Source organism: Dendrobates tinctorius, unplaced genomic scaffold, assembly GCF_039654945.1.
Source record: "Dendrobates tinctorius isolate UK_male_01 unplaced genomic scaffold, ASM3965494v1 ptg000103l, whole genome shotgun sequence".
Taxonomy (NCBI): domain Eukaryota; kingdom Metazoa; phylum Chordata; class Amphibia; order Anura; family Dendrobatidae; genus Dendrobates; species Dendrobates tinctorius.
The window spans coordinates 13142889-13170122 of NW_027361771.1; the positions used below are offsets into that span (position 1 = coordinate 13142889).

Sequence of the window (27234 nt, forward strand, 5' to 3'; positions counted from 1 at the left end):
CAGCCTCAGTGACATCAGAGAGATCTTACTGTGTGTTTAAACTCAGTAAAATCTATGAAGTAAAATATATAGATACAATATCTATGACATATACTGTATATATGTATTCTACAGTATGTGTATATATCCATTCTTTCTATTCTTTATAAAACATGTCAGTGTGATTTTGCTGTATCATGCACTGAATTGCCAGCTTTTCTAAAGGACACCGGTGCTTATTTCTCGCAAGTCACACGCATGGTCCATGTGTAATCCATTTTTTTCTTGCACCCATAGTCTTGGCCGAGATATGCGAACAATTGCAGCATGCTGCGATTTCTCTTGCACGTTTTAAAAAAAGGATGATGGGAGCTGCCCCATAGATTAACATTGGTCCGAGTGCTATACGATTTTTTATCGCCTAGAACTCGTCTGTATTCTATGGTAGTGTGACTCCGGCCGTAAAATAATGTTTTAACTGATGCTATAGTTTTCTATAACAGCTGATGCTCCAAATGTCCTTAAACGACAGCCAATTAAAATGACGGCTGTAAAGGGGCCTAATTCCTTCATCATTGTTTTAAAACGGGAATCGGGAATAAGGCCTGTTTTTTTGTATCAGTTAAAATCTGCCAAAATGGCGGAAAGCGGATCCGTTGCTAACTGATGTGAACGGATGCCACCGGGCCGTTTTTTTGACGAATCCGATGAATGAAGAGTTTTAAAGGAACCGCAGCCGGGGAGAGAGAGAGAGAGAGAGAGAGAGAGAGAATTTTTTCTGTCCGCCAGAAATGATTTCAGGGTTAAATTTCCAGCTGACTTCATTCCTCCGGGCATGCGCACTATAAAATGCGGATCCTGCAGGAAAAAAAACGTTGCATGGTCCGTCCAGGCATGTCGGCGGAAGCAAAGAGATTGACGGATCTGCAAAAAAACGGATCCAACGGATGGCCATCCGTCAAGATCCGCCGGTAATGCAAATCAATGGGGAAAAAAACGGATCCGCCAAAATAAATGGCGGATCCATTTTTTTTGTAAAACGGCGGATTTTGACTGATGGTCAAAAACGGAAGTGTGAAACAGGCCTAAAAGAATAGCGGCGCCCCACAGCCAAAACTCCTGAAAGTGACAGCTGTACATGACAGCGACACCATGCGGTATCAACCCTAGCCAGTTTTGAAGCCAGGGTCGGCGTGTCCATAACAACCTGATTTATAAAACTCACACCAACAGATCAGAATGGACGGCACACAGCTGAGCAAACTCCAGGAATAATTTCTTTGACTAGGCACTGTTTCAGGGATTTCGGGTGCCACACCAGAAGAATGCAGAAAATCACTAATTCCAGGAAATAAAGTGGCTTCAGGCACTCACCATCCCATAATGATCCTTTATTCGGTAAAATACAACAACAGCATGGAGGCAAAAAAGTGGAGAAGCACTAGACGACAGCTGTTTCAAAATTAGCAAACACAGTTAAAAACAACAATTAAAAACCCAATATATGGAAATCATAGAAACACAGACATATCATTCTCATCATTAAATCCCATAGAACCTTGTGCTTTAGTACAAAGGATCCATCGGGCTTCTGTCCTGAGTTACAATCTATGCAAATCTCCTCCCTGTGGAGGTAATTTAACCCTTAGAATTCCTGCTAACTGTAATGCTTCTGGATTGCCAGCATGATTATACCTCATGTGGTTAAATAATCTGGGGACACCTTTACCCGACACAATAGAATTAAAGTGTTCTCTAAAACGAACAAAAACAGGACAGATGTTTTGCCTATATAGACGGTGTTACATCTGAGGTTTTTAATTGTTGTTTTTAACTGTTTGTTAATTTTGTTGTTCCAGACTTGTGAGGGATTGTGGAGTTACTCAGCTGGTGGGTTAACAACCAGCAAATGAGATATAGACTGACACCTGTATTTAGTGTGCATCATTTCCCTCACAGTGCAGACCTGTAGAAGCGCTTGTGTGCCACTTTTTGGCCTCCATGCTGTTGTTGTATTTTACCGAATAAAGGATCATTATGGGATGGTGAGTGCCTGAAGCCACTATTTCCTTGACTTGATTTATAAAATTGAAATGTTATTAATTCCATACAGTGATTACAGTAAAAAAAAATAATAAAAAAACACACCAAAAATGTCGCTTTTTCATCATACTAACACACAAAAAAATTGAATAAAAAGTGATCAAAAGTTATATCTAAAAAAATGGTATAAATAAAAACGCCAAATTGTTCTGCAAAAAAAACAAGCCCTTATATGGCTTATTGGGGGAAAAAATAAAAAGTTACAGCTAAAAAGTTACAGCTCTGATAACATGGCAATGAAATAACTATTTTTTTTTTAAAAAGCATTTTTACTTCATAATAGCAGCAAAACATAAAAAAATAAATCTTGCATCCCTGTAATCACACTGATCTTAAGAATAAATCTGCCTTATCACTTATACAGCATGGTGAACCGCGCAAAAATAAAAATAAGAACTATTGTACTGCTGTTTAGTTGTTCATTCTGCCTCCCAAAATTCAGAACAAGGCTGGGATTTCTGTGTAAATCACCAAAACCGTGACTCAGATAAAACCCCGCACGGAACCACTCACTTATAAGGCATATGGAGTCCATCTCGTCTCTGCTCCGAAGGTGTCCAATCATTTTAGTCATCTTTTTAGCTCATAAATGTGGACAACCACAGTTCTGTGAATTTCAAAAAAGATGAATACCACCGAAACAGACACCAAATGGACAACAAAACAAAGTGTCTGCATCTGCCTCATTATGGTGGTTGGTTCTATCGCGAGTCTGAATCGCATTTTTGTGGGATTTACACGGAAACTTTGATGTAAGTGCTCAGTGTAGAACACAAGAATGTGATTACAGCCTTATACTGGAAGTGATCAAACAATCTTATGTACCCCAAAACTAAGTTTTTAAATGGATTAATAAAGACTATAATTTTAAGGAGCTGGAACGCTTTCCTCTTCAATTCCAGTATATTTACAGTACTTGCTTGTATCTGTTGTTTCAGTGTCCTCTCCCCTTGGGGGTCAGCTGCAACAGCTAGATGCCGTCCTGGAGTGGTACCTGGCAGTTACAGTGGGGGAAATAAATATTTGATCCCTTGTTGATTTTGTAAGTTTGCCCACTGTCAAAGACATGAACAGTCTATCATTTTAAGGATAGGTTAATTTAACATTGAGAGATAGAATATCAAAAATAAAATATAGAAAATCACGTTGCATAAATTATATAAACTTATTTACATTTTGCAGTGAGAAATGAGTATTTGATCCCCTACCAACCATTAAGAGTTCTGACTCCTGCAGACCAGTTAGACCCTCCTAATCAACTCGTTACCTGCATTAAAGACAGCTTGTCTTACATAGTCACCTTTATAAAAGACTCCTGTCCACACACTCAATTAATCAGTCAGACTCTAACCTCTACAACATGGGCAAGACAAAAGAGCTTTATAAGGATGTCAGGGACAAGATCATAGACCTGCACTAATCTGGAATGGGCTACAAAACCATAAGTAAAATGCTGGGTGAGAAGGCGACAACTGTTTGTGCAATAGTAAGAAAATGCAAGAAATACAAAATGACTGTCAATCAACATCGATCTTGGGCACAATGCAAAATCTCACCTCTTTGGGTATCTTTGATCATGAGAAGGTGAAAGATCAGCTTAAAACTACATGGGGGAACTTGTTATTGATGCTCAAGGCAGCTTGGACCACAGTCACCAAGAAAACCATTGGTAACACATTACGCCGTAAAAATTTTAAATCCTGCAGTGCCTGCAAGGTCCCCCTGCTCAAGAAGGCACATGTGCAGGCCCATCTGAAGTTTGCCAATGAACACCTGGGTGATTCTGTGAGTTATTGGGAGAAGGTGCTGTGGTCAGAAGAGATAAAAATTGAGGTCTTTTGCATTAACTCAACTCGCCGTCTTTTGAGGAAGAGAAATGCTGCCTATGACCCAAAGAACACCATCCCCACTGTCAAGCATGGAGGTAGAAACATTATATTTTGGGGGTATTTCTATGCTAAGGGCACAGGACTACTTCACCAAATCAATGGGAGAACAGCTGGAGCTAAGTACCGTAAAATCCTGAGTGACAACCTCCTTCCCTCCGCCAGGACATTAAAAATGGGTCGTGGCTGGGTCTTCCAGCAAGACAATGACCCAAAACTTACAGCCTAGGCAACAAAGGAGTGGCTCAAAAAGAAGCACATTATGGTCATGGAGCGGCTTAGCCAGTCTCCAGACCTTAATCCCATAGAAAACTTACGGAGAGAGTTGAATCTCCAAGTTGCCAAGCAACAACCTCAAAATCTTAAAGATTTAGAGGTGATCTGCAAAGAGGAGTGGACCAGAATTCTTCCTGACATGTGGGCAAGCCTCATCATCATCAACTACAAAAAACATCTGATTTTCAAAACAATTAGGCCTAGAAAAAGTGGTACTTCCAAAAGCACTATCATCAAAAAGACTTACGGAAACATGTAGCCATAAAATATTACCATTTTATTCAGTCAATACAAAAAACACACAGACATAAGCAAATGTGATAAAAGGAGATGAGTATCCAATATAACACCCCAGAGTGCGTATGCACTATAATGATGATACACTCATTGCTTGACACCAGTGTACATCACCTGTAAACAGTTCTGCATCAAAATGATGCAAAAAATCCTAAGTAATAAAGCCAGAAAAACTACAATAAATAGCCTATATAATAGATGTACACAACAGAAGTGGATAAGCGAGCCTGAAAAGTGGTAGCACACGCAAAGACACACTGCTGCCCATCAGTGCCTATATAAACCAAAAAATGCAAATCAGCAAGATATATCCCTAATATAATGCAAAGACAGTTCCATTATAAAACAGTAAGGGTTATTGGTGATGCAACCTAATGGCACCAGTATCCAGCCCAAATAATATAATACAAGATGTTACCACAAAATCAAGGTGGCCAGGGCTAGCAGAGTAAATAGAGATATACAAGCATTAAAAAAACTCCATCTATCACTGATGTGGGAAAAATAACTAGGAGATAGTGTGTCCTAGAGCTGTGCTGAAATTAAACCTGCGCATACTTGAGCAGGATGTGTCCCCAATTAGAATGATGTAGAGTAGCATAAGACTACAAATTATACAGGCTAGGAAAACACCGGCTAAATGTAAATAAAGTTGAGATGTACAGGGTGGGCTGTATGTCAGCATAGGAGGCAAGTGCCAGGGAAAGTACAATACATATAGAGCATACAACCTGTAGGTGTGAAGGTCCCCAACGCGCGTTTCACGTTGGCTTTGCATTATATTAGGGATATATCTTGCTGATTTGCATTTTTGGTTTATATTGGCACTGATGGGCAGCAGTGTGTCTTTGCGTGTGCTACCATTTATTGTAGTTTTTCTGGCTTTATAACTTAGGATTTTTTGCATCATTTTGATACAGAACTGTTTACAGGTGATGTACATGGTGTCAAGCAATGAGTGTATCATCATTATAGTGCAGACGCACTCTGGGGTGTTATATTGGATACTCATCTCCTTTTATCACATTTGTTTATGTCTGTGTGTTTTTTGTATTGACTGAATAAAATGGTAATATTTTATGGCTACATGCTTCCGTAAGTCTTTTTTGATGATACAAAAAACATCTGACTGCTGTGCTTGCCAACAAGGGTTTTGCCACCAAGTTTTTAGTCTTGTTCGCCAGAGGAATCAAATACTTATTTCTCACTGTAAAATGCAAACAAATTTATATAATTCATAATATTAGTGTGCGCTTGGAACACTCATAAAGAAGAGGGAAATCTAAATTAGGTGGTTAATAAGAAAAAAAAAAACCTCCTATAAGTGCTCTTTATGTAGCTGGATAATAGCGAGAAAATAGCAATTAGAAATAGATGATTGTAAGACCTCAGAAGAAGTGCTTAAGGGAAAAATAAATAAATAAATAAATAAAATATATATATATATATATATAGATGCTGCTGGCAATCTTAGTTCCAACCTGAACAATCATTAAAAACTAAAAAGGCATGAGTGAGGGTAAAAACCTAAAATCACTGAACAGGTTATATACTGCAGGGTACTTCTTCCTGATAGCAGCTTAAAAAAAAAAAAAGTCAAAGTCAAATTGCAGCCTGTGAACGGCTGTGCAGAGTAGCCGCAATAGTAAATGCACAAGTCAGAGAGCGGTACCTGTAAAGATAATGCGAATCGAAGTCCTCACTCCAGTAAGCGGTGCAGGTTAAAATAGCGCTTTTTGCTCCAGCGCTTGGAAAAAGAGGGGGGTGGTTTGTACACAGGGGTATAGACGAGTTACAGGGGCTTCCCCGGCCGGTGGCAGCCTCCTGTCAGTGTACCTCCAGCTGTGGAGCAGACGTGAGCGGCCTCTCGCGCTCCCGGCGTCTGTGAGCTGCTCCAGGTGTACAGGACCTTTGTGATGTGAGTTAGCACATAACCACGTCGGTTTCACTTGCTGGTGGTTGCAGCGGGGATCAATGGACTTTCAACGGGAAACACCATTATTCTTCAGTGGAGATGAGACCCGGACTCTTCCTGTGGCTATGGAGGTGAGCGCTGTCACCTGCGAGGAAAAGGAAAGAAGATGCCGCCGGGAGAAGCAGTTGTGCTTCTATTGTGGGGAATCTGGACACTGGAAGAAGGACTGCCCCTCCTGTCCGTCATCCTCCAAGATGGCGGGAAACGACTAGGTCTGGGTAGTAGTCGAGGAGGCTACCCAGACCTTCAGGTACAATTTTCCTCACATGCAAAAATGGTGCTGCAGGTGGAACTGGAACTTGGTAATGGTCCGGTTCAGACTACTGCTTTTGTTGACTGTGGTTCTGCTGTGAACCTGATTGATACCAAAGTTATGACTCTTAATAAGATAGGGACAGTCAGGCTTCAGGATCCTGTTAAACTTGTGGCAATTGACTCGTCTCCTCTTACCCAGGACGGTATCTGTTGCAGGTCTGAACTTTTTTCTCTAAAAGTGGGTTCCACTCATGTGGAAAAACTAAGTTTTCTTGTGCTAGATAACTTGCCTGCAGGACTGGTACTGGGGATGCCTTGGTGTCAATGCCATAATCCTACCATTGATTGGGTTACAGGGGAGATCACTCAATGGGGATGTAAGGATAAATGTGGTAACCTGGGACATCTTCTTAACGCTGTTAAATCCGTATCTGTGTCGTCTGTTGGTCTGGAAGGTATTCCGGAGTACCTGAAGGATTTCAAAGACGTTTTTTCCAAAAGTGAGTCTGAGTCGCTGCCACCACATAGACCCTACGATTTCGCCATTGATTTAGTACCCGGAGCCAAGTTACCTAAGGCTCGATTGTTCAATTTGTCTGGGCCTGAGTGCCAAACCATGAAGGAGTACATAGCTGAGAGTCTCCGCAAAGGGCATATCAGGCCTTCTGTGTCACCTGTGGCAGCAGGATTCTTCTTTGTGAAGAAGAAAGATGGTGGTTTGCGGCCATGCCTCGACTTTTGGGAACTGAACAAGATAACGGTTAGGAACACTTACCCGCTTCCCCTCATCCCAGACTTATGTAACCAGTTAGCTGGGGCCCAATGGTTCTCCAAGTTAGATCTGCAGGGGGCCTACAATCTGATAAGAGTTCGGGAAGTGGATGAGTGGAAAACTGCGTCCTCACATCAGAAGGACTCTTTGAAAACCTGGTAATGCCATTTGGGTTAACTAATGCACCCGCTATTTTCCAGAATTTCATCAATGTTGTGTTTTCTGACCTGATAGGCCGTTTTGTTATTATTTATTTGGATGACATATTGGTGTATTCCCCGGACAGCCAATCTCACTTGCAACATCTACAGACAGTTCTCCAGTGACTCAGGGAGAACCAATTGTTCGCTAAATTGGAAAAATGTTTGTTTTTTGTACAGGAACTGTCTTTTTTGGGGTTGATTGTGTCCTGTGAGGGGTTTCATATGGATCCTAAGAAGGTGCTGGCGATCGCTGACTGGGTTCAGCCTCGAGATCTCAAGGGGCTCCAGCGCTTCTTACGATTTGCGAACTATTATCGAACATTCATTAAAGGTTTCTCACAAGTGGTTAAACCACTCACAGATCTTACCCAGAAGGGCGCTGATGTAAAAAATTGGTCTGTACTCGCTAAGGAGTCCTTCTCAGCGATTAAGAAATGTTTCATATCTGCCCCGGTGTTGGTACGACCAGACCCGTCCAAACCATTCATTGTGGAGGTGGATGCTTCTGAAGTGGGGGTGGGGGCTGTGCTGTCCCAGGGTCCGGCCACCCTTACCAATCTCAAACCCTGTGCCTTCTTCTCCAAGAAGTTCTCCTCAGCTGAGAAAAACTATGATGTAGGCAATAGAGAACTTCTTGCGGTCAAGCTGGCATTTGAGGAATGGAGGCCCTTTTTGGAAGGGGCGGCTCACCCTATCACGGTTGTCACGGATCACAAAAATTTGGCATACCTTGAATCTGCTAAGAGGCTTACTCCTAGACAAGCCCGTTGGTCACTTTTTTTTCACGATTTCAGTTCTCCATTACTTTTCGACCGGGGTCCAAAAATGTTAAAGCGGATGCCCTGTCCAGAAGTTTAGACCCAGTGTCTCCCCCTGAGCCGCTATCCTCCATTCTTACCCCAGGGGTGGTAGTGGCGGGGGTCTCATCTGAGTGGGAACAAGAAATTCTAAGGGCTCAGGCCCTAGCTCCGGCAACCAGGCCAGGGGATAAACTGTTTGTTCCAGATTCATTGTGGCCTAGACTTCTGCAGGAGTTTCATGAGTCTAGGCTGAGTGCTCATCCATGTATCACGGCCACTAGAGAGGCAGTAGCCAGGGGTATTTGGTGGCCTTCATTAAGGTCCGATGTCAAGGAATTTGTTTCTGCTTGTGGCGTGTGTGCCCGTTCCAAAAGCTCACATAACCGGCCGGCTGGGGAACTCATACCTTTACTGGTTCCTGATAGGCCATGGACTCATCTTTCCATGGTTTTTATTACCGGCCTTCCACCTTCCAGGGGCAATACCGTGATCTGGGTGGTGGTGGATAGGTTTACTAAACAGGCCCATTTCATTCCCTTGGCAGCATTACCCTCAGCAGAAACATTATCAAGGTTGTTTGCGCAGTATGTGGTCCGATTGCATGGGGTACCCCAGAATGTTGTGTCTGACAGAGGTGTGCAGTTTGTGGCCAAATTTTGGAGGGCGTTCTGTATGAAATTGGGCATCTCACTCTCCTTCTCGTCGGCATATCACCTGGAGAGTAATTGTCTGACAGAACGCACCAATCAATCCCTGGAACAAATTCTCAGGTGTCTGACCTCCGCCAGACAGGAGGATTGGTGTGATGCGTTACCGTTGGCGGAATTCGCTTTTAACAACCGGGTGAGTCAGTCCACCAACATGTCCCCATTCCTGATTAACTATGGGTTTAATCCGCATTTTGGGGAGTTTTCACGGGTGGATTCCGGTTGTCCAGGGGTAGAGGGGTCCGTTCAACCGTTAAAAAACCTCTGGGCTGAAGTCTAGTGTAATATCTCTCGGGCCCAGGGGAGGTATAAATATTTTGCTGACAAAAAGAGAGCCTCGGGAGACATAGAATCATAGAATCATAGAATCGTAGAGTTGGAAGGGACCTCCTGGGCCATCTGGTCCAACCCCCTGCTCAAAGCAGGATTCGCTAAATCATCCCAGTCAGATGTCTGTCCAGCCTCTGTTTGAAGACTTCCATTGAAGGAGAACTCACCACTTCTCGTGGCAGCCTGTTCCACTCATTGATCACTCTAACTGTCAAAAAGTTTTTTCTAATATCTAATCTGTGTCTCCTCCCATTCAGTTTCATCCCATTGCTTCTAGTCTTTCCTTGTGCAAATGAGAATAAAGTTGATCCTTCTACAATGTGACAGCCCTTTAGATATTTGTAGACAGCAATTAAGTCTCCTCTCAGTCTTCTCTTTTGCAAACTAAACATTCCCAAATCCTGCAACCTTTCCTCATAAGACAGGGTTTGCAGACCGGTCACCATTCTGGTCGCTCTTTTCTGAACTTGCTCCAGTTTGTTGATGTCTTTTTTAAAATGTGGTGCCCAAAACTGGACACAATATTCCAGATGAGGTCTGACCAAAGAGGAGTAGAGGGAAATAATGACTTCACGTGATCTAGACTGTATGCTTCTGTTAATACATCCTAGAGCTGCATTTGCCTTTTTTGCTGCTGCATCACACTGTTGACTCATATTCAGTCTGTGATCTATTAGTATACCCAAGTCTTTTTCACATGTGCTGTCACTTAGCCCTATTCCTCCCATTCTATATATGCTTTTTTCATTTTTATTGCCCAGATGTAGTACTTTGCATTTCTCCCTGTTAAAAACCATTCTGTTAGTTACTGCCCACTTCTCCAGTTTATTTAAATCTTTTTGAATCCTCTCTCTCTCTTCTCTAGTATTAGCTATCCCTCCTAGCTTTGTGTCATCAGCAAATTTAATCAGTTTACCCTCAATTCCTTCATCTAAATCGTTGATAAAGATGTTGAACAATACAGGGCCCAGGACAGAGCCCTGTGGTACCCCACTTGAGACATTCTTCCAACTGGATGTGCAGCCATTTACGACCACTCTTTGGGTCCGATCACTAAGCCAGCTATGAATCCACCTAACAGTTGCCTTGTCTATTCCATACTTAGTCATTTTTTCAATAAGGATTGTATGAGAGACTTTGTCAAATGCTTTGCTGAAGTCAAGATATACTATATCTACAGCATTTCCTTGATCCACCCAATCAGTGATACCGTCATAGAAGGAAATTAAGTTAGTCTGACATGACTTATTAGTTACAAACCCATGCTGACTCTGTTTGATCACTTCATTCTTATCCAGGTATTGACTTACATGTTGTTTAATAATTTGTTCAAAGATCTTTCCTGGTATAGAAGTCAGACTCACCGGCCTATAGTTGCCTGGGTCCACCTTCTTCCCCTTTTTGAAGATAGGAACAACATTTGCTCTTCTCCAGTCTTCTGGCACTTCTCCTGTTCTCCAAGAATTTTCAAAGATTATGGAGAGTGGTTCAGAAATTTCTTCTGCTATCTCCTTCAGTACTCTGGGGTGTAATTCATCTGGACCTGGAGACTTGAATTCATTTAGGTTAGCTAAGTGTTTCCTCACTATCTTTCTGTTTATAGATATCCTGGATTCTTCTATTCCCTTAATAGGACAGTGAATAACAGTTGGTGTTACATTTCCTTTCTGAGAGAAAACAGATGCAAAATAGGAATTTAAAAGTTCAGCCTTCTCAACATCCTGTCTTACCATTTCATCATTTTCATCCTGTAAAAATCCTATAGCATCTTTGACTTTTCTTTTACTTTTGACATATCCCCAAAATCCTTTATTATTGCTTTTGACATCTCTTGCAAGCCTCAATTCATTTTCAGCTTTAGCTAATCTGATTTGTGCCCTGCAGATTCTGCAGACAGCATTATATTCTTCTTTAGATATGCCTCCCTCTTTCCATTTTATAAACATTTTTTTCTTCCTTTTTAGCATGTGCTTAAGTTCTGTGTTCACCCATCCTGGTTTCCTTAAATGCTTCCTATTCTTCCCTCTTTTCGGAATTGTTAACAACTGTGCTTTGAGAATTTCATTTTTCAAGATTTCCCATCCTTCCTGGACATTTTTGTCTTTAAGGATATCCAGCCATTGGATCCCTCCAATTATCTTTCTGAATCCCTTAAAATCTGCCTTTCTGAAATCTAACCTTGACGTCTGAGTCTTCACAGGTCTTCCGCCTCTAGTTATCCAAAATTCTAAAATAGCATGGTCGCTACCTCCTAGGGTTCCAGCCACTTTTACCTCCTCAACCATTTCCTCCCTGTTTATAAGGATTAGATCCAAGGTAGCAGTTCCCCTTGTTTTCTCCCCTACCTTTTGGAAGATAAAGTTGTCAGCAAGAGAGGATAAGAATTTCCTTGACCTGTTAGTTTTGCCTGAGAGAGATTCCCAACAAATGTCTGGATAGTTGAAATCTCCCATGACAACTATGTCATATTTTTTGGAGAACTTGGCCATTTGATGCATAAAGAGTTCATCCATATCTTCAGCTTGCACAGGCGGCCTGTAGTAAATGCCTACAATGGTGTCCTTTCCATTGTTCTGTCCTTGTATTCTTACCCAAACAGTTTCCACAGAACTCCCAGTCTCTGAAGCTTCAATCTCTGTGCAGATATATGCGTTTCTAACATACAATGCAACACCCCCTCCTCGTTTATCAAGTCTGTTTCATGTTTCAGGTGGGAAAGAAAGTTTGGCTTTCCACACGTAACATCAACTTAAAGGTACCATCAGCTAAATTGGGACCAAAGTTCATTAGTCCGTACGAGATTATGGAGATAGTCAACCCAGTGGCATATAGGTTGCGTCTCCCCGCCTCCGTAAAACTATCCAATGTATTCCATAATTCTCTGTTGAAATCCGTAGGGTCTGTCAAAGAGGACTCCAAGCCTGTTGTTCCTCCAGTGCTGGTGGAGGGTCAATTGGAGTATGAGGTCGGACATATTGTGGACTCTCAGCCGGTGCGCCGCTCTTTGCGGTACCTGGTCCACTGGAAGGGATATGGACCAGAGGAGCGCTCATGGGTCCCTGCTCGCTCTGTACATGCAGATCGCCTCGCTCGGGCTTTCCATGCCAAGTACTCGGGGAAGCCTGGGGGTCCAGAGGCCCCTCGTTGAGAGGGGGGTACTGTCATGATCCCAGTGCAGGTTTTTGAGCTGCACGTCAGGGGTTAATGTCTGGAGCTCAGTGCAGGTTTTGACCTGCACACCTGGGGTTAATGATTGTGGCCTCTTTCTGGTTCTGGGAGAGCTTCTTAAACCCCTGGGAAGCTCCAATCCCTGCCAGTTATACTTTTGCCTTTGGCCGAGTGTGCTGACCTCTGTGTGCCTGTGCCTGTTCGTTGTTATAGCTTGTTTATATGGTTCTGACCCGGTTCTGTTTCCCGTTGTGAGTTTGCCTGTTGATTCTGCACTGCGCTATCCTCTCTGTGTATGACTCATTGCCTGTGATCTGACTACTCTCTGCTCACCCCTCTTGTACCTTGCAGCTATCTCTGTGTATGACTAATTGGCTACGTCCTGACTATCCTCCCTGTCTATGCCCCTTGGTAACTTTATCTCGCAGTTACCCTGCTTGGAGTTCTCTTGCAGCTCCTAGCTCTCTGGAGTTTAGGCCATGCCCCTAGCAGTCACATGCTTCAGGTCCTGCGGTTCTGAAGTACGCATCTACTCGGCTGCTGCCCGCTCCACAGGGATCTTTGAGCACAGTTCGCTTTTCTCAGGACACGCGCACTGGCTCAGTGAACAAGTTCAGTGCGGTGTTTCTGACAAGCGGCTGTGGCTGACACTGTGCACACTATTACAGAGAAATGAATATTCACTGCCAGTGCAGTGAATATTCATTTCTCTTTAGCAGCTGACACAGGCTTTAGCCGCAGCAGCCGGCTCCTGCCTCCTGTGACCCACTGCTCCTACACTGACGCTCCCCCTCCATCTTCTGGCACAATGACTCGAGTATAAGAAAAGGGGGCCATTTTCTGCACAAAAAAATTTGCTGAAAACTCCACTTATACTCAAGTATATACGAAATTTGATCCCAAAAATGTAACTTATACCTATATTTTTCTCACTTCACTTCATCAACTTAGGCTACTTAGTGCTGATGCATCAAACACAAATCGGATTACAAAAATATTTTAAACACAGTTGTAATATAGCAAAATAGGTAAAAACCCAAGGAGGACAAGGAAGACTTTTGCAAGCCACTGTATATTAGGTGGGTATTACTTTTGTATCTGGCACTGTATGTTAGGTGGATATTGCAACAAACTATGGTTCACCTGACAGCTCACTTTCCCAGCTGAGCGTTCCTATGTTTTCTATGAAAGCAGCTGCCAGACACCTGCGGTAGCAACATCTCCCCGCTGAACAAAAGGGTCGATTGTTGAAATATCCCCTGACATCTGCTGGGGGAAAGTCGGGAGTCCAAATAAACATGAGATGGTCGGCTTATTCTTCTACAATTGGCTTGTTTAACTGACTTCTATCGAATTTGTCTATGGGCAACAGGAATAGAGTTGGATTCAGCAATAAGGATTGCATTGTGTTTGTACCAAAGTAGTACAGCTAAAATTCAGTTCAGATCGGCGAGCGTCCCCATGTTGGCTGAACATGTTCGCCGAACATATCTGAATCCCACTGACTTCAAAGGGAGGCAAAACCAAATGCATAGGCAACACCTTCAGGGGGGCCAAAAAGCTGCCAAAGTAACTAAAATTAAAGACAGACACTAGGAAAAGTGGCATCAATTGACCATCAATTGCGCTATAGCTAAATGATTTAAAAAAAATTGATGTGGGTTGCCTTGTAATTTTCATAACCAGCCAGACAAAACGGACAGCTGCGGTCTGCAACCCTCAGCGTTAGCAAGACTGGTTATTAAGAATAGAGCAGGCCTTACACTGTTTTTTGAATAATTTAAATAAATAATTTAAATAAACGGGATGGAATCTCCACTATTTTTGACAACCAGCCAAGCTAAAGTGAGCCAAGCTAAAGTGGAATGGGTAATGACGTAAGTATGGTTTAATTTAGATTAATTAAAGAGTCTGTGTCATTCTTCAAAATAAAGGACTTTATTCTGGCTGTGTCTTAATTTTCAATTTAAATATAGGATGTGTAATGAATGGGCATCTTATAGATGCCTCTCCATTACTAAGCCGTGGGCTTGATATCAATACAAAGGTGACATCAACCCCATAAATATCAACCCCACTTGCCACCATCACAGGGCAAATGGGAAGAGCCAGGCAAAATGCCAGAATTGGGTCATTTAATAGATGCATCTTTTCGTGGTCAGCTGCTGGCTGCTATTTTTAGGCTGAGTGGTCCAATATCCATGGCCCCTTACCAGCCTGAAAATACCAGACCCAGCTGTCTGCTGTTGCTTGGCTAGTTGGGTGACCCCAAGCCATTTTTTTAAATTATTTATTTAAATAATTAAAAAATACGGCATTGGGACCCCTTTATTCTTTATAATCAGCCTTGCTGAAGCTGAGAGCTGAGGTTTGTAACCTGCAGCTGTAAGTTTTGCCTGGCTGGTTATCAAAAATACAAGGGGACTCAATTTCCTTTTTGGGGGGGAATCCTCTGTTTTAATAATCAGGAAAAGATAAGTATACATCTGTGAGCTGATATTAATAGGCTGGGAAGCTTTATGAATTTTGTCTCTTTCCCAGAATGTTAACCTTAGACCCCAGCTGTCGGATTTCCCTCAGCTGTTTATAAAGATTATGGGGGACCCTATCTCAGTATTTTCTTTTATTTTCTTAGTTATTTACTAGTACAGTAAAATACACTCCCTAGATAACTTTAGTTTACAGCCTTCAGGCATTCCAGCAGCTGGAAACTTCAGAAACCTTAAAATGTCTCTAAAGTTTCATATGAGGTTTCTGGGCCTCGCAGCTGCTGGGAGATCCAGTGGATGTGGACTCTGTTAACCTGAAAGGCTTAGTGATCGGACCCAAAGAGTGGTCGTAAATGGCTGCACATCCAGTTGGAAGAATGTCTCAAGTGGGGTACCACAGGGCTCTGTCCTGGGCCCTGTATTGTTCAACATCTTTATCAACGATTTAGATGAAGGAATTGAGGGTAAACTGATTAAATTTGCTGATGACACAAAGCTAGGAGGGATAGCTAATACTAGAGAAGAGAGAGAGAGGATTCAAAAAGATATAAATAAACTGGAGAAGTGGGCAGCAACTAACAGAATGGTTTTTAACAGGGAAAAATGCAAAGTACTACATCTGGGCAATAAAAATGAAAAAAGCATATACAGAATGGGAGGAATAGGCCTAAGCAACAGCACATGTGAAAAAGATTTGGGTATACTAATAGATCACAGACTGAATATGAGTCAACAGTGTGATGCAGCAGCAAAAAAGGCAAATTCTAGGATGTATTAACTGAAGCATACAGTCTAGATCACGTGAAGTCATTATTTCCCTCTACTCCTCTTTGGTCAGACCTCATCTGGAATATTGTGTCCAGTTTTGGGCACCACATTTTAAAAAAGACATCAACAAACTGGAGCAAGTTCAGAAAAGAGCAACCAGAATGGTGACCGGTCTGCAAACCCTGTCTTATGAGGAAAGGTTGCAGGATTTGGGATTGTTTAGCTTGCAAAAGAGAAGACTGAGAGGAGACTTAATAGCTGTCTACAAATATCTAAAGGGCTGTCACATTGTAGAAGGATCAACTTTATTCTCATTTGCACAAGGAAAGACTAGAAGCAATGGGATGAAACTGAATGGGAGGAGACACAGATTAGATATTAGAAAAACTTTTTGACAGTTAGAGTGATCAATGAGTGGAAAAAGCTGCCTCAAGAAGTGGTGAGTTCTCCTTCAATGGAAGTCTTCAAATAGAGGCTGGACAGACATCTGACTGGGATGATTTAGCGAATCCTGCTTTGAGCAGGGGGTTGGACCAGATGGCCCAGGAGGTCCCTTCCAACTCTACGATTCTATGATTCTAAGTCACCAGGTCTCAAAATAGCTCCAGTGCCAGACTGTTCAATGCCAGTGTCGAGTGCTGGACTCGAGGCCATTCATCAGTCCAGCACTGGCACTTGCAAAGCAAGAGAAACGGCTGCTATGAACTCAGATGATCTTACTGTTCTTGTCAACTATTAAAAACGTAATTGAAAAAAATGTGTAATTTTCATAATCAGCAGAGGAAAAGCCGACAGCTGGGGGCTGGTATTAATATTCTGGGAAAGAGAAAATATACACAAAGATTCTCAGACTATTAACATCAACTCACAGCTGCATGCTTGCCTTTCCTGGTTACTCAAATAGGGACCCCCAAAAAATGACATAGGGTCCCCAATGCCATAACCAGCAAAGGTTAGGCAGACAGCTGCGTGCTGATATTAATAGCCTAGGAAGGGACCATGTAAATTGGCCCCTCCCAGACTAAAAGCATAATCTCTCAGCCACCCCAGAAATGGCACATCCATAAGCCTTGCTCTTCCCACTTGCCCTGATGCGGTGGCAAGTGGCGTGATAGTTGGAGGGTCGATGTCACCATTGTATTGTGATGTGACATCAAGCCTTGAGGTTTGTAATGGATAGGCATCTATAAGATGCCCCCATTACTAACTCCATAGTCATATTGTATAAAAAATACACATCCAGAATAAAGTCATTTAATTGAAAGAATGACACAGATTCCTTTAATGAATCTAAACTAAATCATACTCGCGTCATCGCCCAGTCCACTGACTCCTGTAACAGAATAAAAATAATGAACAACAATGTTCCTCACCTGTCCACAAAGAAGATAATAATCCATTTGTCCCGCAATGTGTCTAGCTCTGCTACATCCAGATGGCAGGCTGTATTGTTGCATGATGTGACTATACAGCCTGCCATCCAGAAGAGACACTGAGCAGCATGTGCTAGCGCTCTTCAGTGTCTCATGGTGAACTCCTATTACCTGATTGATGTCACTGCGGGCGAGTTCTTATAGCAATCATAGGAATGCAGATGTTAAAATTTAAAGAGTTTAAAGCATTCTAAACATTGTATTAACCATACAGCATGTACAGTGCCGGCAAAAAAAAATCTTTACAAGTTCAATGAAACCACAAAATCTTAATATTCATGTGGATTCAAGTGTTTTATTGTGGATATTTTATTACAATTAGTATTTTGTCATGTCACCCTTACATTTTATCACCATCTGCAGTCGTTTAGGCATGGATTCAGCAAGGCTGGCTAAGTATGTGGAGTCCATGTTTACCCACAGTGTCTTCAGCACCTCCTTTAGATTGTTGATGTTGCTGGGTCGTGTCTCTTGAACCTTGTTTTTCATTAAATTCCAGGCATTTTCTATGGGGTTAAGGTCAGGGGAATTACCTGGCCACTCTAAAATGTTAATTTTATGGTCACTGAGAAACTTTCTCACGGCCTTGGCTTTGTGGACAGGGGCTCCATCATGCATAAAGTAATCACACTGATGTATGACCCAAAAAGTAAGCATGTGTTCTTCCAAAACAGTAATATAATTGCTTGCTTTCATAGTTACATTCTTGGGAAGGAAGTACAAACCTGCCCTGCCCATGCTTCCACTGAATGCACTCCACACCATCACACTGTCAGGGTGTTTAACAGTCTTAACTGTATATTTTGGGTCATAACGAGACACGGTACTCGGACGACGCACAACCTTTGAGCCTCCCCTGACCAGCCTGAAAGTGCTCTCATCACTAAACATCACTTTCTTCCACTCTTCAGATGTCCAATCTTGATATTTCTTACAAAAGGCAAGCCTTTTCTTCTTCATTGCTGCTGTGAGCAGGGGCTTCTTTGCGGCACGGCAACTTGGTAGACCCAGGTCCTTCTGCAGAAGGTGACGAATTGTCCTAGTTGCGATATTCTGGAGGAGCATAGGGTACTTGTTTTTTAGTTCAACAGCAGTTATAGAAAGATGTGACATCACTTCACACTTCAGAAGCTTATCAGTCCTTGGTGAAGTCTTCTTAGGTGCACCAGAGCCTGACTTCCTCTGTGGTACCATCCCAGGAGGCAATGATGCCGCCGACCGCTTCAGTTGATAAATTGCTTCTCTTGACACTCCCAGATCTCTAGCTACAGCAATCACCGAATCCCCCTTCTCGAGCAGAGCCAAGGCAAAGGATTTCTCTTCCATTTTAAGCTTCTTTCGACCCATTGTGGGAGATAATAAAAAACTGAGGGAGATAATAAAAGACTGCCTAATAGCAAAACTGGCTAAGCTGCACATAACGACCAATCAGAGTGCAGCTTTCGCTTTACCAGAGAAGTGAAAACTGAGCGTTGATTGGCTGATATTTGCAACAAAGCCAGCTTTAATATTAGACAGTTTTTTATTATCTCCCCCATTGTGTACACTTTTAAAAAGTGAAATTATGATGTGGATTTTATATGTAAAGTTTTTTTGCTGCGCAAGTCTAAAGATTTTTTTTGCCGACACTGTAAATTCCATCTGTAATCACTACAGTTCTGGAGCCAATATTCAGATATGTGTTTCATAATTCCTAGGATGTGCAGTGGAATGACATTGACTATATGGATGCATATCTAGATTTTACTTTTGACCCAAAGCGTTTTGGAGATTTACCAGAAATGGTGAATGAATTGCATCAAGATGGCATGAAATACATCGTAATTGTGGTAAGAATTGAAAGCTTTAAATGTAAACCTATGTGATCTTTTTTCATTGTTCATTTACTTCCTAAATACAAATTAAATCGACTTTCTAAATAGTCTTCATTAAAAATGTCCTACAATATTTGCAGCTAAAGTGTGCTTGTAAGTCTTTCACCTTGCTATTCTCTAAACATTGCCACAAACCCATGAGGCCTCTGTTCTGCCCCTTTCATATGTCCTAATTTCTCGGATGTGTTCTATCTGTGGAAAAAAGAGGATTTCCAGCACTCTGTTTTCAGTCTTACTGAAACTTGCAGCTTTATTATTAGAACCTGAACATTAAAATAGCATTATTCAACAATAGTTCAACCAACACGTTTTAAGCATAGGGTTTTAATCATGGCTGTATTAAATATGATAAACCAGCCTTATGTATACACAATAGTTTACACCCTCTGGATGGATAAGTTGTTAAATCAGACATCATGTATGGGGAAAGATGAGGGCTCGGCTTGCGAGCCAGCATCAAAAGCAGGAATACGACATATGACATGAGTTTACATCATATGTCGTTAAGGGTTAAAGGCTATAGCGGTGGTTGCTACACATTGAATGAAGCTATATACACACAACAGGAGGGTTTGATGAATATATCACAACCAAGAGTATATATCACTCCTGTCCCTAAACGCCCCAACGCACTTTTCGTCAAGACTTCCTCAGGAGCAAGACGCCTCCTGAGGAAGTCTTGACGAAACGTGCGTTGGGGTGTTTAGGGACAGGGTCACTCTCCATTTTGTCTATCCTTGTAAGTATACATTGCTGACATGGCGGTACACATGGGTGTCTTTTAGCAAACTAGCTACATTTATGGGAGGCTCTGAAACAGTTACAAGTATTGTACTGATGCACTTTGATTTAGTAATTATAACCTGTTTCTATCCTGTCATATGTTTTAAGACTAGAACCTGCATTTCCTTGGGCACTTTTACTTTGCTATGTGCTATTTGAAATCATTATAATTTAATACTATGTGGCTATATCAGGTGTGGCATTTATTGTAGTGACTATTATATGGAGATGAATTTGTGGCACTTTGCAGTTCTGATGATGTATTTTAATGGTACTTTACATTAATAAATATTACTTTTGTGATATATACTCTTGGTTGTGATATATTCATCAAACCCTCCTGTTGTGTGTATATATTTGATTTGAGTTTTTTGGGGTCATTTGTGTTAATTACATTGAATGAAGCTGTGCATTGCAGCTCTGTTCATTTTGTTTATATCTGGCTTCCACTGGAAACGTTAACATCTGATCGGTCGGGGTGCCAAGTGTTAGACCCCTATTGAGTATGTATTAATCATCTACACTTTGGATAGATCATCAGTATATCATGACTAGACAACCACTTTAAAGTATAAGTGTAATTTCAGGAGAACTTGCAGCAGGATGTCTGCATCTATTTTCTCTTTTCTCCTTACTCTTACACTGAATAGAATTACTGTATATGAGAAGTAATTTTCATCCTATCCCTTGGTAATGCGAAAATCTTCCTTCACTGAAAACAGAATTTACCTGTGAATTATAGCACCACTCCAGTGTTTTTTTTATTCCACCACTGGAGTGGTGCTTTAAATGTAATTCCCCTGCCTCCTGTCTCATACTCACCTGCTGTCGCCTTCATTTTTTTTCAACGTCACTCCCACCAGCCTCCAGTGAAAAGTGACCTGCTGGCAAATCCAGTGTTTCATGGAGCGGTGCGGAGGTTACTTTCAGTACAAGTCTATGAGAGCCTTGTTCTGGCTCTCATAAACTTACATTGAAAGCTTGTGATGTAGCTTCTGACTTCCGGACAGTGAGGAACTGCGCTCACAAGATGGCGCTACGGGACTGGAGTGGTGACAAAAAATGTGGAAGACGCCGGAGGGTGAGTAGGGGTCTTACATTTAAAGCGCCATTCCAGAGCCAAAAATAACCAAAACACTGGAGTGGTGCTTTAAAAACGATGATCAGCCCAGAGGAAACAGAAGCAGAATTCTCTGATAAACTTGCAATAAAGATTTACTACAAAGTTTATCAGAGAAATTGAATTATTTTAACATACTTATTTTTTTAGCATTTATTTTATATTTTTTATTTTCTTATTTTAACTTTTACTATTGATTTATAAAAAAAAAGATTTAAATGATAGTTACTTTTTAATTGTAGACTCTTATAATAATAATAATCTTTATTTTTTATATAGCGCTAACATATTCCGCAGCGCTTTACAGTTTGCACACATTTTCATCACTGTCCCCGATGGGGGCTCACAATCTAAATTCCCTATCAGTATGTCTTTGAAGTGTGGGAGGAAACCGGAGTACCCAGAGGAAACCCACGCAAACACGGGGAGAACATACAAACTCCTTGCAGATGTTGTCCTTGGTGGGATTCGAACCCAGGACCCCAGCGCTGCAAGGCTGCAGCGCTAACCACTGAGCGACTCTTGAGTCTAAACTGAGTTGCGAGTGTAAGGGATCTACTTGTACTTCATCCTATGACCTCCTCAAAGACGTTTTTTAAAAACATATTTATATGGGCATTAGGATATCAATTAAAAATAATTCCAGATCCTTTGTATCTTTACTTTTATTATATAATTCTCTTTGCTTATGCCTTTTTTATACCTGTTTATTAGGAACCAGCTATTGGCCTTACTAGCCCTAAAAGAACATATCTACCTTATGAAGATGGACTTAAAAGAGGGGTTTATGTTACCAATGAAACTGGCCAGCCACTTGTGGGCAAGGTACAAAACCTTTTATGCCTTAAAACCGGCTTTATATGGTATCTGCAGCCTCTGATTCATTTCCTCAGTGGCTGCACTTGTTTTTTTCTGGAAGCCCCAAAGAGAATGAATGGAGCTGAGGTCAGACATCCCACCTGCGGCTCCATTTTAAAATGGGGATAAGTGTCCTATCAGGGATAAAACTTCTTCATTCTTCTGATCGGTGCAGTTTCTAATGGACGGACATAAGAGATCACCTATCCTGTAGAGCCCATGGATCAGTGATAGCTTGTTTTAACCAAAGAACCCCTTTAATGTAAACTACCGTAATTGAATATATAAGTTATGGTGGCGCACAGTTGATATGCAGGAGCCGTCTGTGTTTTACAGTCTACGCTCCACTTTATCGGCATAACGGCTTACAGATATTTGCATATATGTAGGGTGAGCCCCTACGGTCCTTTCCCCCTGTAGGATCCAGACACCCCAATCTGACCCTGCCTATGCATATATACTAAAGGAGCAAAATTATTAATTAAACTAAGAAATATTGGTAACTTGTATGTTATAACAGCTACTGTACTGTATATTGATATTTTCCTTATAAAAATCGTAAATAATAATAAAACAAATTTCACAATTCCCCTGCATTTACAGTTTGTTCTGACACCTTCCAGGCCCCTATTGGTCTTGCAGGTCTCCACTTCATGCTGCAAAGATGATGCCCTAATATATGGATATATGAAATCTCCAGCCCATCACAGGCTGAAATGGGTCAATGAAGTGGCCAGTGATTGGCTGAGGGGTCTTTGCCTGTAGACCGGGACGTAGGGATCTAAGAAGCTTAGAAATGGGAGTTGATGATGATCGGTGATGTGTGTATCACTTTCATTTTTTTTCCAGCTCCAAAGTGGACGGCCCGTTTTAATGCTAAGCACAGTTAACCTAAACATTATCTTGAACTCACATTATGCTTTATGCATTTATAATTATACAATTTTAAATAAGAAATACAATTATGTATTTGTTATAATGTATGGTAACAATTTACATAGTTATTCATGTATTCTATTTAGGTTTGGCCTGGTCTAACAGTGTTTGTTGACTTCACAAACCCAGAAGCACATAAATGGTGGTACGAAATGCTGAAGGATTTTCACGATAAAGTGCCTTTTGATGGCATGTGGATTGTAAGTAATAAATTAATAATCATTTCCTCATACTTTTTTGTTAGTATTAAACATTATTTAGAGCTAAACCTAAAAGGGATCTGTCACTACTGTAGATTTCATCATACAGACTGTGTACACTTTTTAATAGATTTTTTTATTAAAGTTTTCCATCCTAATATTAAAATTTTCAGCTCAGCTTATTTTTATTAAATTATTTACCATCTATGCTCATATGAATTTTTAAAGTTAATATATCAGCTTCAAAAGGTCTAAGATAGAGATGAATGAATTTGATCTGGTCAGGGCTTATTTGGCAAGCTGTAGCGCTTATCGAATAAGCTGCAGAGGGAAACCAGCTACAATGAGGGCTCTGGATGATCAGCTGATCGGCGCTGCAGCTGCATGTTTCGCGGCTGTGTGAGTCATAACACATGCATGGAGAGCCTGTTTGTTGGGCTCTCCATGCATTCGTTAAGCACTACGTACTGTTAATTCAGAGCTCCCAGGGTCGTCTACCCCACCTGTGGCACGCACACAGAGAGGAGTTAATGACAAGCTTAGGAAGATGACAGTCCATTGAGGTACAAGGCCAGTTGACTCGAGGGTCACAACCTGACTTCTCCGAGCATCTCCGTGGAGTCAGGCAATGGGCAGACTCCAATTTTGCTTTCTCCAAATGTATCATGTTTCAGAGATGGTCAATGGAGCAGATCTGTATTCTTCCAACCGGGGCTGAGGTCCCCTAGGTTGTTTCCTGTAGAATAATATATCCATGTACCTTGTGATTGAGCCATGATGTATTGGCTGCTGTCCTGACTCTGGTCCTTTGGATGTTTTGATGTCTTGGCTGAATCTCTTTCTGCCGCTCAGTCTCTCTGTCTCTCTCTATAGAGGTATGTAACCTCTTTTTATACTTAACAAGTGTCATTCATTTAGTATTGACATAAAGGGTAAGAATGGAGATAAGATCAAATAGCATTACTTGATCATTTAATCTATTTGCATAGTTTTTCCTCCTCTGATTTCAAAGTCACCAACTATTTGGCCTACAAAGTGCATAATTAGCATATCAGTAAACATCACTAGTCATCAAGGATAAGAGCACAATATGTTATATGAAATGTCAATACCTTAGGGTTTCACAAGCCAAGGAGTGTTTTCTTGACCAACACATAAATTCAAAAGTCAACATACAGATAAAAGTCTATTCTTGGTTTGATAAAAATAGTCATAGTATAGATAATTAAGATACAATGCTGTGTCTCCACAGTGAGGAATTGGTTTTATTTGTTTTTTATGCTATAGCTCGTGAGGTATAAGTGACTAGACGGCCTTATTCTTTGGGTCGGTCTAATTACAGAGATACCACATTTATACTGTATTGTTTTTTTTTCTGTCACACACTTTATTGCAAAAACAAGCTTTTGCATTGTCATATTTTGAGAGGTATAATTTATCTATATTTCTGCCAACAGAGTCATGTGAGGGCTTGTTTTATGCGGGACAAGTTGATGTTTTTATTGGTACCATTTTCGGTCACATATCGTTTTTTGATCACTTTCTGTTCCACTTTTTTTTTTAAATTCTTTTATTAAACCATAAACAGGGTATACAGCATACATACTTGTACAGGGTGTTAAATATATATGTTTCACATGACATTAAATGAAAAGCAAAATGTGCATACCAGTTGCATACAGAATAAAACATAATGTCAATTAAATCACACTGGTCTTTATGTTATTACTCAAGTGATGAAACCTATCTAACTTCTGAACCGTACCTATGTCTACAAAAACAACAACTATTTCGCAGTCTAATTCTACACAATTAGCTATTTATTATGTGACATCTCCCACTCCACAATGTAAGGTGAGAGTTCCACCTCTCCCAAATCTTCTCAAATTTACCCAGACATCCTCTGTTTTGATACAGCGTGTGCTCATATGGGATAATCGAGTTCACTAAATTGATCCAGATCCCAAGAGAGGGAGATGAGCTTCCCATCCACCCTAGTGCCAGTACCTTTCGTGCCATAAACAATGTCTCCCGTAAGAAAATCCCAGCATATTGACCCCATGTCTCTTCATCCCATACCCCAAACAAACAGACCAGTGGCTAAAGGGGAGCAGGAACTTGTACCAGGGATGTTAATAATGATGTCACCTCCTTCCAATATTGTGCAATGATAGGACACAGCCAGATCATGTAGATAAAGTCTGCATCTACTGAATGGCATCTCAAACATTCCGATGATTGTTATCGGCCCATCTTAAAGAGTCGGAGTCAAATGCGATTGGTTAATAATATATAATTGTATCATCCTGTTGTTAACAGACGGAGATACCCTGATTGGAGACTCCAAAATTTCCTCCCACTCCTTTCTCTGTACACCAGGGATGAGCCTTTCCCATTTCCCTTAAACCAAATCTGTGGTGGATTATGTGAGGAGATGAGACCCTGGGGACCCTGTGATTTAAGGATTCACATCAAGGGTAAAGACGAAATAGCATTGTTTACACCTACACATCTCATGTGTGAATGAAAGGCTGACCTTAATTGTAAATAACGGAAGAATTGGGATCTCAGGACATTGCATTTAACCTGTTATTGTTCAAAAGATATCAGAGTTCCATGATCATGGAGATTCCCTATCGTAAAAACATTGTATTGAGTCCAGAATTCGGCGGATGGGTGTTCAAGTAATGCCGGAAGGTAACCATTACTCCATAGGGGCATTTCAGCTATAATATCCCCAAATCCAATCACCCTTTTAATCTGTTTCCATACTGATCGTGCCAGGCGAAGTAGGGGTAACAAACGAGGGACATTTATTTTTCCCAATTCCAAAAAACCTAGCGGGCAATTGGCTCGTGCGGCATGAAGCAGATGATCTTCAGAATTAGGAAGGTGATTACCGGGCATCCACTTACTTATAGCTCTGGTCTGTCCAGCCAGATAATACAGAAAAAAATCCGGTAGCGCTGCCCCCCCTTTTTAGGTCTTTGCAGAGTGGATAGTTTGAGTTTAGATCTGGATTTCCCCCATATAAAAGACGTAATCTGGGAGTTCAGGTTCACAAGGAAGGATCAGGGGACCACCACAGCACTGTGTTGAAGAGAATAGCTGAGCTTAGGGAGTAATATCATTTTAATTAAGTTAATATGTCTGGCTACAGACAGCGGGAGTTTACTCCAAATTGTGAATTTGACTTTGACCATATCTTGCAATGGATGTATGTTAAGTTGCAAATTAAGCGTACTGCCTTGAGAAATATGGACACCTAGATATTTAAAACTGGGTACAATGGGGAATAAGGAGAGAGTCTCAAGTCATGGCATTGGGGCATGGGAGAGAGGCATCAGAGCAGATTTCTCCCAATTTATATACAATCCAGAATATTTACTGAATTTATTTATAGTGGTGATCACTCTTGTCAGTGTTTCCTCCGCTCTATCCATAAATATCACCATATCGTCAGCAAATAGGCCTATGGTGTCTGTCCGATCCGCTATTTCTATACCCACAATATTAGGGGAGGATCTTATGCGAACTGCCAATGCCTCAATCGCAAAAGCAAAAAGGGCCGGGGAAAGGGGACACCCCTGATGGGTTCCCCTGTGTAGTGAAAAGGGCTCAGATATGGAACTATTTACAATGACCCAGGCTTTAGGTTTCATATATAATATATTAACCAATTTTAGGAATCTGTCACCAAATCCATATCTCTGTAAACATGCATGGAGGAAAGGCCACTCAAGAGAATCAAAAGCCTTGGCCACATCCAACGATGCCAATGCTCATTCATTGTCAGGCACCAGGGAGCTATATTGGACCACCGACTGGACTCGCCTAATATTGATGGAAGTACTCTTACCAGGCATAAAGCCGGTTTGGTCAGGGTGTATGAGGTCTAATATAACTGAGTTCAACCTGGTGGCCAAGATTTTTGTAAAAATCTTATAGTCCACATTTACTAATGATATGGGCTGATATGATCCACAATCTAAAGGGTCTTTCCCCTCCTTTTTAAGCACTAT

At 41.3% G+C, this 27234-nt stretch overlaps 1 protein-coding gene across 1 annotated transcript in view; it reads left to right on the forward strand.

The window, feature by feature from the left end:
• LOC141099955 (lysosomal alpha-glucosidase-like) overlaps positions 1-27234 on the forward strand; it is a 209352-nt gene that overhangs the window by 79853 nt on the left and 102265 nt on the right. Inside the window, exons 8-10 of the mRNA XM_073588086.1 lie at positions 19139-19270; positions 21933-22043; positions 23099-23212. Coding sequence (XP_073444187.1) covers positions 19139-19270; positions 21933-22043; positions 23099-23212 — 357 coding nt within the window. The remainder of the gene's footprint in view (positions 1-19138; positions 19271-21932; positions 22044-23098; positions 23213-27234) is intronic.